Source organism: Marmota marmota, unplaced genomic scaffold (assembly GCF_001458135.2).
Source record: "Marmota marmota marmota unplaced genomic scaffold, marMar, whole genome shotgun sequence".
Classification (NCBI taxonomy): Eukaryota; Metazoa; Chordata; class Mammalia; order Rodentia; family Sciuridae; genus Marmota; species Marmota marmota.
Window position 1 is genome coordinate 16,613,007 of NW_025999977.1, and position 16,844 is coordinate 16,629,850.

General features: G+C 41.6%; 1 protein-coding gene across 1 annotated transcript in view; it reads right to left on the reverse strand.

Moving 5' to 3' along the window:
* Positions 1 to 16,844, reverse strand: part of Sptbn1 (spectrin beta, non-erythrocytic 1) — a 183,107-nt gene that overhangs the window by 12,903 nt on the left and 153,360 nt on the right. The window contains exons 18-28 of the mRNA XM_048804939.1: positions 13,838 to 13,984; positions 12,738 to 13,001; positions 11,315 to 11,539; positions 10,798 to 10,887; positions 10,347 to 10,628; positions 9,540 to 9,670; positions 8,095 to 8,299; positions 7,346 to 7,720; positions 3,509 to 3,753; positions 2,282 to 2,420; positions 893 to 977 (exon numbers count right to left, since the gene is read on the reverse strand). Coding sequence (XP_048660896.1) covers positions 893 to 977; positions 2,282 to 2,420; positions 3,509 to 3,753; positions 7,346 to 7,720; positions 8,095 to 8,299; positions 9,540 to 9,670; positions 10,347 to 10,628; positions 10,798 to 10,887; positions 11,315 to 11,539; positions 12,738 to 13,001; positions 13,838 to 13,984 — 2,188 coding nt within the window. The remainder of the gene's footprint in view (positions 1 to 892; positions 978 to 2,281; positions 2,421 to 3,508; positions 3,754 to 7,345; positions 7,721 to 8,094; positions 8,300 to 9,539; positions 9,671 to 10,346; positions 10,629 to 10,797; positions 10,888 to 11,314; positions 11,540 to 12,737; positions 13,002 to 13,837; positions 13,985 to 16,844) is intronic.

Below are 16,844 nucleotides of genomic sequence, written 5' to 3' on the forward strand. Positions count from 1 at the left end.
ATCCTCATCTAAAAGGCGGCCCAAAGTGGGTTATCTAAGGGCTCTGTGCCCTCATTTCCTACACACTTTCAGAAAAGGCCCCTTGGAAATCAACCCACGGGTAAATGAATGGGGTCACTACAATATAAGGACAGAGTCCAAGTTCCAATACAGAATGTCAAAGTATGGCAAATAATGCTTGAACTGGGCTTTTTTTTTTTTTTGGGTCGTGGTGCCAGGGATTATAAGGCAAGCACTCTACCAACTGAGCTATATCCCCAGCCCTGAACTGGACTACTACTTTGTGTTCATAATTATGAGATGCTATTCCTAATACTATAGGCTATAAATCTGATGGCTCACATATGCCTTTATAAAATGATAATATATATATATTTTTTACCTCAAAGACAGTCAATACAGAAATATATATTTAAAATACTTAGAACAATGCCTAGTTCACTACAAAACCTCAACAGATGTTAGCTTTACTTTGTAATGTTATCAACCTTAAAGTAAAAATTCCAGATATAAGACGTATGTAGGCCAGCTTTACATCTTATTGACTCTGAAGCGAGAACTTTTCTTAAAGATAACTGGGGAGCTTCTATCTCTACTCTCCTAGAGCAATGCTGAATTGTATTTTCCAATTTGTTGTTCCTAAAGAACTCAAACCCCATTGATAATTCTGAGATCAATCATGGGGTGAAAAACAATGAATACGCCACACAAAACATCTTAGAAAATAATAATAATATTTAGCATGCAATAATGAAATAGGCCATTAAGAAGCATCCAAAACTTCAAAAATCATTAAGGGATAACATTGCATCAATTAAAGCAGGAATATAAACTTGCATGCTTTCCATGGATACCCAAAAAGAGCAGAAAGATAAATGAAATATGTCCTTACTCAGTCTTAACCACTCCCACCGGTCTTCCCACTTGTCAATCATTTCTTTTCTCTTTTCAGTCAACTGCAGTAACTTTTCCTTGATCTGTATGAAAACAAAGACCCCATGATATTTTAGTAGAACACATTACATCCCTTTTGTTTCCCCCCACCTATGGGTCACATTATACAAGAAACATTTATTTTCTTAAGAGACTTTCAACTAAGCTGGAAACTATCTGCTGAGTCTGTCTGTCTGTCTAGGGAGAGGACAGAAAAGCATGGCTAATCTTCCAGACCAGGCTCAGAGAAAGGCGGAGCTCAGCTCAAAGCTGCTTTGTTGTGAGGAGGCCAGCAATGCACTGGACTCCACTGGACTCTGGGGCTCATTGCAGCAAACACATTCACCGAGAGAGGGACAGCAACAGGGGCACAGCTCTGGCCTGAGAAGACATCCATTCCTATGAAGGGAGCTACACAGTGAACTCATCATTCAATTACGCAATATCATCGTCATAACCAGAACCTACAACCATCTACCTGAGAGTGAAGGGTCCTAGGGGATATGCAATGGGGGGAGAGGGCAAGCAGAAGAGTACTGATAGAAGGGTGAGAGAAGCCTTTTTTCAACCTGAGACCCTCAAAAATTGTCTTTTGTGCCACAGGAATTACTGGCTTTGGCCCTAGAGTCTTGTGTAACTATTTTATTCTAAGCAGACAGGAAAGAAATCAAGAAGCTCTGAAATATAAGTAAGTACAGGCATGTGTGTGCATATGTGTAGTCAGCCCTCTATCTTCAGGTTCTATATAAAAAACTTGACCAACTGGAAATCAAAAATATTGGGAAAAAACTGCATCTGAATAGAACGCATGGACTTTTTCCTTGCTATTTCTTTCTTTTTGGTTCTAGGGATTGAGTCCAGGGGTACTTAAAACTGACTGACATCCTCTTGTCCTTTTTTTTTTTTTGGAGACAGGGTCTCACTAAATTTCTGAGAGTGGCCTCAAACTTGTTATCCTCCTGCCTCAGCCTTCTATGTTGCTGGAATCACAGGCATGTGCCACCATACCCAGGCTCTTGCCATTTCTTAAACAATATAACAACTATATACACGATATCTACCTCATATTAGGTACTGCAAGTTTTCTGGAGATGATTTAAAGTATACGAGAGGATGTGCTTAAGTTATATACAAATACTATGCCACTTTATACAAAGGACTTAAACATCCATGGAATCCCCTATGGATACCAAGGGACAACTGTAGATACTTCTGTGTCTGTATATGCATGCACGCATGCAAGTGCATACACACACACAGACACATACACACACACAGGATGAAGCCATTTTACACCTAGTCACCAGTGCATCTGTCCCAGGGTCCCAAAGCAAAGCAGTAGCATTACCTCCTCAGAAGCGTAGTGTTTTCTTGCAAGCAGGGATTTCCCCAGTTCGATGCAGGTGGTGAAACTGTCATTACGAGCATCAATTTCAGCTTTGATACCTTGATGATTATTCATTAATAGTTCAACAGATGATACATCCCTAAAATCAGACAAATGACATCTCCTTTACAATAAGCTTTCCAAACAAATGTTTCAAAACATATAACTGGAAGGAAATGGTCTAATGGCCTAAATGGCCTTTTATTGCTGACTCACAGTCAAAGATCAGGCTGGGTCACTGGAGCTAACTTGTAACAATAGTGAGACTCAGGACCAGCTCTATAACCAAACACTCAGAAGAAGACTCCTTGTATTTTTATATGTGCCTAAATAATTCAAAACAGTTTCTAGGTGCATGCAAAGAAAGTACTAGATTTCTGCTCAAACTTTTTCTTGAAATGCAATTCATAAAGACTCCCTTCAAGAAGTCACAGTGGCAATAACAGGTACCTCAAGGCATTCACTACCACAGGCTCAGGATGTGTACTCCAAAGAGTGGCTGATAGTCTTTATACTCAGTTGAGATACAGAGGAGGGGAATTGGCTTTGGAATCAAGAGAATGGAAGCTGTGAGAGCTTCTGGGGGATCAAAACTTACTGGTGGGCTGGAGATATAGGTCAGTTAGTAACTCTATGCACAAGGCATAACTTGCATGCACAAGGCCCTGGGTTCAATCCCCAGCATCAAAAAACAACAACAAAAACCCAACAACAAAAAAACAGACTGGCCCTGACCCAGGGAATATAATTCCTTTTTCACAACATAAATAATGATGAAAACATTTCTTCTATTGCAGCACAGTTCAATTCTCAATTACAGGGGGCCTGGGGTGAACTGGAGGTTATATATGTATCCGCTCATCTATGAACTTTTTCTTCACTGCTTTACATGAAACAAAGGGAAGGCATAGAATAAATACTAATCACCATATGACATCAGTAAGGCCGATATTGAGGTAAGGGACACCTTTGGAAATGTGGATGGAAAGGGACAGAGTTGTTTTTAATTCAATAAAAAGATATAGGAAAAAGGAACTCAGAAAGTCATCTTATTCCAAAACCAAGGCAGTTAGCTGGTTGTGCCCAAGGGGGTACAGTAGAGCAGAAGCTAGAAGGCCTCACACTGCCTGTCCTTGTTTCTAGCAGTGGTATGTGGGGAAAAACTGAAGCAGTGGCTGCGAGCATTACCTTGGCTTCTCCTGGGCCTCAATCTGCCGGATGACATCCTCCATCCAGAGCATAAGGTCACGCACCATGCTGAAAAAGCGGAATTTGTCCCCTGTGTCCACCAGGCGTACCCTGCGGCCCTCACAGGCATCCAGAAGGGACTTCCAGGCTTCCAGGACCTCATTCTCACGCTTCTGGATGTCATCGGCTTTGTCCCCTGCATAAGCTGCCTGGAGGCGGGCTGCATCCTCTTGCAGCTGCCTCACCTGTGAAGCCATGGGCAAAGAAGAGTCATATTTGACTTTCTCATCGTGCCCCCCCTCTTCTCCCTCACCACTCTGCTTACACACTAAAGGAAGCACAATGGAAAAATAGTCCATGTCCCCCCCAAAACTCTCAATTTTACTGGGACCCAAGTCACGAAAACCCGAGTATTCTATAAACCTACTGAACTACACTATTAAGTTCTATACAAATAAGGAAACAAATGCTACAGGAGTGCAGGCAGGAAAACTGAAGACAAGTCCTCTGAAGGTTGCCTGGGATATAAAGGTAGTATATTGGGACACATCCATATTCCAAAAAATAAGTACCATTATCTGTTCATGGTAAAGATAAATGTTACCATAAACGAGAAACTGCCATAAGAACAAACACATTTTACAAATGCCCTTCCACTACTGTGTGATGGTACTGAAGAGTACCTATATCTCCAGTTAGTTTTCTCCACGAGATACTTACATTTGAAAAAAATATATAAAAACCACATACAACATGGTTAAAAGAACCAATTGATGTCAAAGAAGGTGAAATCTGAACTAGTCAAACATCAGCAAAAGCTTTGTGGAACTGGAAACTGATGATGAGAACTGTGATTTGATAAACACAATCAGGTGTGTACTTGTGCTCGGCACAGTGGTGCATGCCTGAATCTCAGCAAACCCAGGCGGCTGAGGCAGGAGGATTTTAAGTTCTAGGCCAGCTTGAGCAACTCAGTGAGACTCTGTCTCAATAAAAAGGACTGAGAATGTGATTCAGTGGCAAAGTGTCCCTGAGGTTCAATCCCTAATACCAACACATTATATATATATATATATTTTTTTTTCCATAAATATATATAAAAAATCTTTAAAATATATTTTATGTATATTTCATAAATATAAAAACATATTAAAATACACACACTCACATACTTTTCAGTGATGAATTACCAAAAATTAAAAAAACTTTCTATAAACCAAAACAAACAGTGGCACAATGAAAAATTTCAGATTAGAAAAATGCAAATGGGACTTAATCATGAAAAGATGCTACACGACAACACTGATTTGTCTTGAATTTTTAGGAAATTAAATACATTTGATTATTTACTATAGCACTATTTACATAACCAAAAGATCAAAAGTATGGTCCATCAGTAATGGATTGGTTAAAAGAATTATTACATCCTATCAGAGACTCCTATGCAGTCATGGGGGGGGGGGGAAGGATCCTGCACACTCATATGAAAAGTACTCTAGGAATGTGGCTAAGTGGAAAAAGCAAAGTATGCATGGTGTGTATAATAGTCTACTTTTTGTGCAAAAAAAGGGGGAAAACAATTAACAGGTTGTTTCTTCCCTTTGCTAGAGGGTGCATATGCCTTTATAACAGAAACTAGTAACTGTGGTTATCTTATATTTCCTTGTTTTATTTTATACCAGCAGTGCCACATTAGACAATGTCTAATCAAAGATATAAGCATTGAGTTAATAGATACTTGATCATCACTTACTAGTGAGATGGTGTGACTGATAGTCCTGGCCAATACGAGTGTGGCAATGTCTATGAGGGAATTATTTGAAGAAATGTCACATGGGGCAGGGGGTGCATTTGGGACGGGGATGGACAACATTGGGGCTTGTGGGGAGGTGGATTACTGACCCTCAACTGCACAAAAGGACTTTAGGTGGTGATAAGTTAAAAAATGAAGTTTCTATAGAAGATGCAAAAAAGAATCAATGGGATTTGATTTCCATGGGGTTCTGATTTCCATTTCGTAAGCGATTTGGGGAAATAATCTTTGACATTTGAGTTATGGCTCAGACATAACTCAAATCACCATGAGTAAATTCCTAGAAAGTTATTTGAAAACTTCAGTTCCTATAAGACTAACCATCTTTCCAAATGCCTTCTCTTACATCTCTCATTGGATTCTGTGGGCTCTCACAACAAAAAAGTGGAGAACAGCACAATTGAAAATTCCCACAAAAATCAACTCCTGCTTTGCATAGTCACTGGAGGCCATCAGTGGTCATCTCCTCGTGTTACCGTTTCATGCAGAATGGAGGATGGTGGTAGTTCAAGTTGGCAATAAGAGGAAACAGCAGGAGTCACCCCCTGCTGATTCTGTGGTAATAAACCTGAACTAGGTCAACATATCCTTTTTACAGCTCTCAATGGCCTAGGGTAGCAGAGATAAGGTAAATGGAGACTACCAGATCCAGTCCTGGATGGAACTGGATCCCCACTGGCCCTCACCTCTGCAAGTCTCAGAAGTGAAGGGATTTAATGAAAACACAAGGGAGGAACTCTATGGTTTCTCCACCCTCTTACAGTCCTAAAAGCAAAGGACCTTAATAATTTTACAGGTGCAGAAGAAGGACTTGCTGCTGCCAAGACGTTTCCTATCTCCAGGCAGTCCCTCAATTTATCTGAGCTTTGTTCTTTCAGAAAACATCCATAGAACTCTTACATTTTGCAAGCACCATCTCAAAAGGAAGATGACAATGGCAGTCAAGGTGGTCACTCCAAAGAGCAAACCCCCAAATGCCAAAGCACAGTGAGGCCAATGCACTTGAATTAATCTCTCGGGGCCAAATTTGAGCCATTTTTGTAAACAAAGACTTACCGTACACAGCCATACTATTCATTTTAGCATGGTCTGACGCTTTTTAAAAATATTTTTTAGTTGTAGATGGACACAATATCTTGTGTGGTGCTGAGGATTGAACCCAGTGCCTCATACACGTGAGGCAAGTGCTCTACCACTGAGCTGCAGCCCCAGCCCATGGTCTGATGCTTTTTTTAATGCTAAGATGGCAGAGACAAGGATCTGTAATAGAGACTGTATTATGTCACATGAATCCAAAAATATTTACTATATGACTTTTAATGGGAAACATCTGCTAATCTTGCGCTAGATAATCAATACACTCTCAATAGACAAGAATAAAACCCCTGACATGGTCAGGACTAATATTTCTAATGAAATTGGCTTCTTCTTTAGGACGATGAAATTTATATATTTTTTTCAACTAAAAAGCATTAAGACTAAACAGGAAACTATACAGAGATTAGAAAGGAAACTAGAGAATGATTATACTAGATTCTTACTGTTATATTGTTATCGCACTGTTATATTGTTATTGCTTCATCGAACATCTTTAAAACAAACTCTGAGTGCTTAGCAGCCACTTTATACTGAGGGGTAAAAAGACCAAGCATATCAAACTGTTAGAATCCTGCTTTTTCTCTTTTAGGATGACTGATGTAAAATAATAAGATATTGTTTTGGAAATTGCTCTAAGTGAGGTCTTAGTGAGGCCTATAACTTGCAAATGTTTGTGTGTGCATATGGTTTATTTATTTATTTTAACCATCTACCAATTGTTTACAAATGTGGCAAACTTAGAATTTTATGGACTGAAAAGCTCTCCCAAATGGAGCACTATAACAGTGTGTGTCCACACACATGTGTGTTTGATTTGGGCAATCCTCTCAGGATTTTTGAGGAGCCAAAGAACAGAGATACTCAGAGATGCACAAAGACACTATAAAAAGAAATCTCCTCCTTCTCCTGGGAAGCTCCCCACCCACCTGAGTGCCCAGAGCCTGGATGTCATGCTCAAAGGTGGTGTGCATTCTCTGCAAGGTCTCCACAGTGTTCTGATCTCTCCCAAGCTCCTCAGGGAGTTTCTTATGTTTATCCTGGATGCGCCCAAAGATTTCCTTGGCATCATGGTAAAACTTATGCAGTTCATAGGAGGCAGCAAGAATCTGTGTCCTCGTATCAATGAGCTCCAGGAGGTCAGCCCAGGCTTCATTGAGGCCGTCCTTCCACTCAGCAATGGTGGCAGCATCTGAATGTCCAGAGTTGATGAGTTCATCAGCCATGTGATTGACCGTGTCCACGCGCTCCTGCCCAATGTTCCCAGTGTCTCGAGCAAATTCCCGGAATCGTTCTTGTAACATCTGAAATAGGGATGCGTGTAAAGAAATCAGTGAGACCATTGTACACATTTTACTTCTTGATCACATGAATGTCATCTGGGAAGAGACTGCCTCTAAACGGGAGGCAACAAGTAATACACATGATTTAAGAACAACAGATCTTAGCTCCAAAACCTCTTATGAGGTCTCCTTGCTCACTGCAGCAAAGTAAAGTGCTGCTTTGTCTCCTGAAATTACTGGAGGAGCAAGGGCACAGCTGGCCAACTGAAGTCAAAATTACCTGATAAGAAATCCAAGTTGAAACTGAACCCTCTTGCCTGATTTAAAGTCCAGGGCCACAGGGCTCCCACAACACTCACTGAATGACCATTCACTCTCTGCCCAAAGTTACTTACGGTGACATGCTCATAGTCTTGTCCCAGCTCATGGGACCCTGCGACCACCTCCCTTTCGGCGATCCACTGCTCCAGGTCATCTACCTCCCGGTTGAGCTGGAACAACCTGTGCCTTTCGTCCAGCTTGCCTCTCCTCTCCTCTGCCAGGTCCTTTAGGCCAGCATACAGCTTATCCACTTTGGACTGCCGCATGCTAATGCGCTCACTGAGGAAGGGAGTGGAGGGAAGAGACCTTAAATGTCAACTTTCCACAAAGAAAAAAAGAATGAGGTAGAGATAACAGGAGAGTATACAACCTCAAATTTCTCCAAGGAAGCTTCTGGTCAGCCTATTTAACCTCTAAAATCTGACCTTGATTTTGAATGATGAAGAGCTAATATGTAAACCAAACACAACAACTAAGGCTAAAGACCATCTAGAATATGATGATTTGGGGGAAGGGGCCCTAATTATGTATACTGGCTCTGCAAGTCAGGATTTCCTTTGACGTGAAAAGTTAACACAAAATATTGAAGTCATCATCCATTCCAGGTGCCATGCTGCCAGAGGGACAAACCTGTCAGTTGTGCATTAGTTTCTACCTTTGGGCCGTGCGCTCTTCCCTGCTAGGAAGGATGGCTCTTGTTGCTCATTTCTTGGGTTTCTGAGTGTGCAGTAAGGAGGATGAATTATCATCCTTCCTATTTCTCCCCAGAATGACAATCTCATAACAGGATACCACAGACAAAGGCTTGCTGGTGCCTGTCCCTGGAGACCAGGAGAGCTACTTCCTTGGCAATGTGATCATATACACCTTAAGGACCTCATACACCAACACAGCCATTGACCTCCCATCTTACTCAACCTGCCTTGGTTTAACACACAGAGCTGATTCCTTTCCTTTCTCAGTCACAAAAGGCAGTTACACAGAAAGCTTACAATGCTTGTTCTGGAAGTTAGCACGGGGGCCAGTGAGTACTACACCCTAAACCTGCTTCTTTCCTTAAAGCATTCTGAGAACTCAATCTATTAGAGCTAAGAGCTGAAATCATTTTGTTCTTTCTGGGAGCCCTTTTATTTTACAGGTCCATGTATTCTCGTTTACCATTCCCCTTAAAACTAATAGTTGCTCTCCTAAACTAGATAATTTTTTAAATTCTAGGGTAAATGATCTGATTACTATGTCGGTGCAAGTCGACCTGTGCTTTTTTGACTCACAAGATCAATAATCTTTCAATGGGGTCTTGGCTAACCGAAGATATTTAACCAAAAGGGTAATGTTTGAATATAACAGTTCACTTTTCCCACTTACCTCCAATTATAGGGTCTCTTTTAGAAATGTTTCCCTCAGATCTACTTTACCACTGACTTAAGGTGAATATTGCCATTTTCTTTTTGAGTTGGGTAGTAAGGGACCTAAGCCAAAGAATCTACACCACATCTCATCCTTACAACGTGGCACTCACCTTTCAGGGTGGCTGTCGGCCACTAGGGCCCGACTGGTCTTGGAGAGCTGGTGTACTGTCTCTGCATAGTCCTCCACAGCTTGTTCCAAGATTTGATGTTTCTTCAACATGGAGACAGCACTCTGCTCATCCTGCAAAGAGAGGGTCTGTCAAAACCATAGCCATTCCTTCTGGCCTGTTAACAGTTTGTGAGGAATGACAGATTAACTGCACAGTGGGGGAAAAGAACTATCAGAAAGAAAAACACCAGAAACGTGATGGACTGTGAATAAACAGCTTCTGAACACATTCTGAGAGCATCAATATGACCAAAGGAGGTCTCTGCCAATGGTGAAGTGGAGATGCAGTGGGACTAAGACCCCTGTGAGGTATGGAGAGTAGTCTGGTAGGCCAAGTGCATTTTGGGTAGTTGAAATTCTACAGATTATCAGGAATGTTAATGACAATATTTCTGGAATACTAAAATACTTTGAGAAGGTCTCAAAGTCATGTTGTATGTTGTAAGGTTATAGGAAACCCTATATAGGACTCTAACAAATTCGTATATTTAAAAAAAAAAAAAAGGTGACAGGACAAATCTTAATGGCATACCAGGATTTCAGGCAAGAAAATGTTGTGTCAAGGGGAAACAAGCCTGATTTTAGATACCTTTGTGAACCATGATGCCCCCTTTACATTCCAAGATAGCAGGTAAAATGTTTCACAAAGACACAGCCACCAGCAAAAAGGAAGGTCAGGGTCTGAGTTGGAGGCTCTTCTGGGGCTGCTTCCTGCTTCCTCTCATGGAAGGCGGGGATGCTCGCTCACCTTGGCCTTTTCCTCAGACATCATGTACAGCTCCTGCTCGCTCATCCATGCCTCAGCCTCAGCTGCATCAAAGTAATACTGCTGCGCCTTGTGCGCTTCCTCCAGCCGCCTGTGGCGTTTCTCTGTCTCCTCAATAAGTTGGCCCCATAGCTGCTTTAGGTCAGCGAGCCTCTGTCTGATGGCCTCAGCATTGAGGCTGCTGCTGTCGGTGACTATGTTTTGGCTCCTCTCAAAGATGTCATCGATTCGAGGCTGGTGCCCCTGGATTTCTTTCTGGAGGGTCTGTGTGGGAAGAGGAAACACACACAGAGCCTTGATAAATGGCCACAGCCTGGTGTTTATGTCATCTCAGAGTCAAGGCAGAATCGTAAGCCTTGAAAGCTCTCTTGCTTTTTCTGTGTTTGGGAGTGACTATTTCTCAGACTGCACTAGCCCGAGCAGAGATGCTTACCTGATTTTTCTTTATTAACAGCTGCACAGTCTGGAGGTTGTGGCCATGATCTGTGGAAGTCGCCAAAGGCATCCTCTCGCCAACCCACAACTGGAGAGAAATTTTAAGTGGTTAGGACCATGCAGAGGAACATGTATATGACACAAGGGTAGCAAGGATGGCAGAGGCCAGCTCCCTTCAAAGGGGCCTGCCAAGGGACACATACCCTTCTTGGACATGTGGTGAGAATTAAGTCTTCCAAACTTCACTTCATCCTCAATGTAAGAGTAATTGTGAGTCTCCCTGGTTATTTTTAAAAGCACTGTTCTAAGAGGAATTAAAATCTTGGAGTATCTTTAGAAAATCAAGGAGAATACCTTGTGTAGGAGAGAAAGAATCCCTAGAACATACACAGCGTGGGCTGCAAGAGCTCACAGATGTGGCCCAAGGTAAGCACCAAAGAGGAGTGAGAAGATGGGCTTTGGGACAAACAAGGCTGTTTGTGGAGAAGCCTCTAGTGCAGCGAGGGTCTACTCACGATCTCATCCTCCACATCCCGGTTGAACTGATGGATCTCTTTGGAGGCCAGCAGGTTATGCTTCCTTTCGTTCAAGGGTTCCAGCAGCTCCATAAACTTGGTCTGTACAGTGAGACGCTTGCTGTCCACCTCATCGGTGCTTTTCCCCTCCTGACTCAGTGCCTGGGCTTGGCTCTGGAGCTCCTCAATCTCCTTCTTCCGCACCTCCATCTGATTTTCCAGCATCTGAGTGTTTAAGACAGAGAGACCTTCACATCAGAGCCAGGAGAAACACAGCTGGTCCTCCTATGAAATGTTTGTTTGGGGCACTGGTCCAAGTGGAATATTGAAAAATATAAACTTACATAGTGGAAAACCTAAGAAATGGTTCATATATCGATTAAATGACCAACTCATACTCCAACTTCTCAGATAATGTTCAGAATATCCCTTCCTAGGACTTTAAAGCTTATAGTAATGTTTAAATTTATTTAGGAATTTGGGGAAGGAAAGACAGGGGAGATGAAATTAATTATGGAAAAGGATAGTTTCACCATCAGAAAGGACCAAATGTCTTGAGGTTCCAGTTTACGTAAATGGAAAGATAATATTATCTTCCTTCATTTCTCTAATCAGAAAACTGACACATACTAATTGTTGACTTAAACAGACTGAAATCCCTGGCCCCCAAAGCCTCCAGAGGCCAAGGAGATAAATAGCTATGACTAAAAGCCACCTTTGGAAAAAAAAATCCCTTTATGCAGTTATCGAAGGGTCAATTAATCAACCACTTAGCAAAAGGCTGAATACTACTCTGGATGAAGAAGCCAGCCTCAGTAGTTGGCCACAATTATCTTGTGACTGTTCATTTATCTATTTTAAATGAAACTGCTGGGCCCAGAACTCATACATGCTGTAAAGCCAGTCAGAGAAGCCAGTGGAAGATCTTGCCACTAACTGCTTTCTCAACCTCAATGCAACTTTTTCCCATTAATTTAAGGTAAATTCATTTGTCCTCAGAGCCTTCTATTGTAATGTAAAAAACTTGAGATTTGTTTTATTACCTATAAAGTACCTTGAACAAAAACTGTCATATATTCAGATATTATCCAGCAAAGAATGAAAATATGGTTATTTTCATTCACATAATATTCAGAATGAACTGAATATTTGCTCAACTATTAAATGTAGACAACATCAATCAAATAAGAAGATTTTTAAAAGAGTGTTCCCATGTATAGACACCTAGCACTTCTACCAACACTGTGTCATTTCTATTGATTCTGGAAACTCCCCAGAATGCTATTAGAGCAAGCACTGCTGGTATAAAAATCCCTTCAACCTAGTAGCAGAAGGCTGAAAACAGGGAGGGCAAGTAAGAATGATAAGAACAAGACTATAAAACAGTTGCAGGCCTAGGTATGTGGCTTCCTTATCCACTTGCCTGTTGTTTTTTCAGCAGGATATTGACGCTGGTAAGGTCTTTGCCATAGTCATCAGATTGAATCTGACTCTCCAGGCCGTGAAGCCATTTATCTAGATCTGCACAGCTCTGGGTGAAAAGTTCAGCCTTGTTTGCATCAAAGAGCCGCTGGGCCTTGGTCTGAGTGGTGGATTCAAGGACTTCCCACATTTTATGTAAACCAGTGAGTTTCTCCTTCACCACAGCTTCAGTCTCAGGCTTTTCTGATATGAGCTGCATTCCTTCCTGGAAAACACAAACCAGCATGGTTATAAATAAATATAGTTAGCTAGAGAGTAAATGTCACTGTGAAAAACAAACCAAAGAGACACGTGATCCTTGATCTACCCATTCATTCAACACTCATACACACACTCATCCTGTCTTTCCACATGAAATTACTGCTCAATAAAATCAACAATGGCTTCTTCCACATACCACATAGGTTTTGTGGGAGCTGAGCAACATGTAGTGCATGCTGAAATAATTTCAACTGTGCCGATAAGACATTTAATGTTAATAACTTAAGACTCAATCCCCTCTACTCCATGCTCAAAATACCACACACATTATTTTAACCCTAAAAAGAGAATGACACAGTATAAAAGTTTGAAGGGAGAGAAAGGAAGATGGGAAACTCACACTGCTCAGTTAAGATACACAGAATCTCCCTATGCAGAAAATATCCACTGTGGCAATTAACACAGTGCCTGATTTTTAGTAGTTACAGAAGCAAAATAGGGAAAATTCCATGCAACTGTACCTGATAACTGGTCACAGTACAAAACAACAAAATGATCAAGACAATGGGTACTGCACAGGGGTTCAGTTCATCAGCAGCAGCAGATGAGATGCACAATAGAGATCAAATGCCTAGTATTTGCTAGAGGAGAAATCAAGCATTTTGTACCACCTGGCTGTTTTCCCCCCTCAAGTGTAAGAGGGACTGCCACATGCTGCATAACTTGTAAATGATCAGTTAGAACTCAAATATGCTGGAAAAGGTTCTAAATGAAATGGAGTGTGCTTCCTCCCAATTATTCTTCTCACCACAGCCACAATGTGGAAATGGCTTAACTTACCTTCTCAATCTTGTCAAGCCATTCTTTGTTGGATGCAAGTTCTGCCATGAAGGCTTGATGTTTTAGCCATTTACTGTGCAGATTCCTGGCTTCATCATAGGACATGTCCTGGGCTGTAAGCATCTTTTCATTGATCCAGAGGGACAGCTAGGGAAAACATCAAGAAGGTTTCAGAGACCGTAATCATAGGCATCAGCCTTCTTTGCTGCCTGGAGAGGGTTGTGTTTCTGGCATAGTGTGCATATTGCATTTTTCCATGTCAACAGCCAATCAAATATTCAACATCACACCTCCTATCTGTCATGACAGGCATCATTATCAGGCATTTGTACCTGTTCTAAACTGTCCATCTAACATTAAATCCAGAAGTATAAAACCCCTGAGCTGGCTTTCAAATTGTCTGGCAACAAGCTTTCCCCCAAAGGCTTGGGTTTACAATTCTGCTCTAACCACTCTGAATCACAGCCTTTTTTCTCTTCTGAATACCTGTATCAGCTATACCATGTTCGTCATGATTGACTGTCTTTTATTTCATTTGGCCATCTCATTCTTTCAGTTCTTTCTATGAGAACTAAAAACAAAACACTAGCCTACTATTTACCCACCCACCCTGCTTCATCAGTGCATGTGTGGAAATGCCAAAAAACATGAGGGACTTGCTCACTGTAGGGCTAAGGTAATAGTGATGCCCCGTTCCCTTCATATCTGAGTCACCTTCACCTCTTCTATAGCCTTTAGTTCACTAAAGAACTTTTATTCAGACAAAGAACACTCCAAAGGACTTGATTCTGAGAACCAGCATGTCAACTTGGAATAGAGCCTTTGAAATCCATACAAAGCCGTCAGCCACTAGCAAACTGAAGGGCATTCTTGGGAGGTTTAAAGATACCAGGCTCCAATTCATATCTCCTGCTGCCGATTCAGTCCCTGCTCCTTATTGCCTGCTGACAAATGACCAGGACAGAGCCCTGACTTCTACCCCATTCAGAGCCTCAGTTTAGGGAATACTCTCCCTATTTTGTTTTTATCAGGCAGGAGATCACAAAGAAACATGGAGTCACTCAGATAAGCAGTAGGTGTCTTCAGAACCATGTCCCTTCTCCTGGGAGACTGTGAGAAGCCCACTTTTACGCCAGTAACTATTACATTGTTTATACATGAACATCTTCATTTACCTCCCAAGGTCTAGAAATGATGCATAAAACCAACAGAAACCCTTATGGAATCAACATGCTCAAGGCCACTTGTTCTCAGTCTGGCCACTGCTGGGAAAGACTTCCCCATAAATTCACTGCAATACCAGAAGGTCTATTCTTTAGAAATGTCATGGAGGGCAAGGCTGGCCATAGGGAACCCTCCTGGCCAGTGACAGTGGGTAAACTCAGGCACTGGCCCTACCTTTCTCAGGCTATTCACCTTGAAGGAGAACTGCAGGGGGCAAGGTTCAAAGTAAAAGGAAGCAAGACCTCTGATGTCATTCTATTGAAGGAAAAACTAGTAAACCTCACAAAGTCCTCTGTAATCAGATCATCGATCTGTCACACAACAAAGACACTAAATTTCTCACTTTAATTACCTGTTTGCCAGTTATGTTAGTGGCTAAAATCTGAAATACCATGGTCATTCAATCTAAGATGGAAAAAGGATAAAAGGAATAACACAGAGAGATTTCACATAATAGAAGGCATTTATTTATTCAAAGTGCTAAGAACATTCACATATTTTCGCTATTCACAACCACCTACCCAAGAGAGATTAAGAGAGGGAGGGAGGGAGAGCGAGCTCGTGCGCACTACATAAAACCAGAGGCTTATAAACAAATCTGCTCTTTGCTGAACACATCATCCTACAGATAAAACATCGTGCGATACAGCACAATGCAATGGGTCTATGGAACTTGCCAGTTCATCAGCCCTTCATCAGCCCTCAGGATCCAGAGCCACAGTCAGTATTTGTGGACATTTACAAAGGTCATTTAAGAATATACTCATTCTCTGCAGGGGAAAAAAGCAAAACAAAACTGTGCAGATTGGAAAAAGATATAAGAAAAATGCATTAATCATTGATTTAAGCCAAAAATAAAGCATTGCACTCACATCTCTGTGCCAGACACATCTAGGTATGCTCTCCTCCCCCAAAATCATCAGTTTCAGAAAATAGGAGGTGCTCATGGTGTGAGAGAATAAAATAAGAAAGCAATAACCTTGTAAATCAGTCATCCATTTTTTTTTTTAGGACATCTCACTAAAATAACACTACAAAATTAAGTTGCTCTTTGCATCCCCATCTGTAAATGGGAACAAAGGCATGGGTCCCTACTCATTCTCACTGCAGCACAAATGCAACAGCTGCCCCTATTCAGACGGTGTTCATGGGGGGGGCAACAAGTACAGATCTCACAATCCATGCCTCTTCCAGCCAAGGCACCCAGGAGGAAGAGTCAAACCTCTGAATTCCCAGGATCTCAAACAACACCAACAGCTAGGAATGTCATTAAAATCTGACCTCTGGGTGCTATGTCAAATAACTTATGTCAGCATAATAGGTAGGTTTTCAAATGTAGGGCCTATCTATACAAACTCCACTCTCAGAGATTCCGGCTCAAAAAGGACATGTTTTATTGAGGATGAATGATGGAAAGTTTAGTTGGAGTAACATATATCACCGCTTTGATATTTCTCTACCAAGGGTTTTGAAGTTCCCAAAGCTGAGCCTGCAACTACCTCATCCAACTGACTCCCTCCACTGAAGGGCCAACTGGTGCTTAGTGCAGCATAACATGCACTTTTCACAGCTCACTTCAGACTTTATATGCTGGCACAGGACACCCCACATTACCAGCAGATATCAGGGTTGTATTGAATTTTAAGGAGGCTCATGAAGAGACGGGCAGACCACAGGAGATCTGTAAATTAGCTCCCAGACACAAAAAAGCACAGCCCAAACTTTCTGGCATACTTTGGGAAGAAGCCAGGCAGGACTCAGTGCCCCCAGGCACACCCCATAG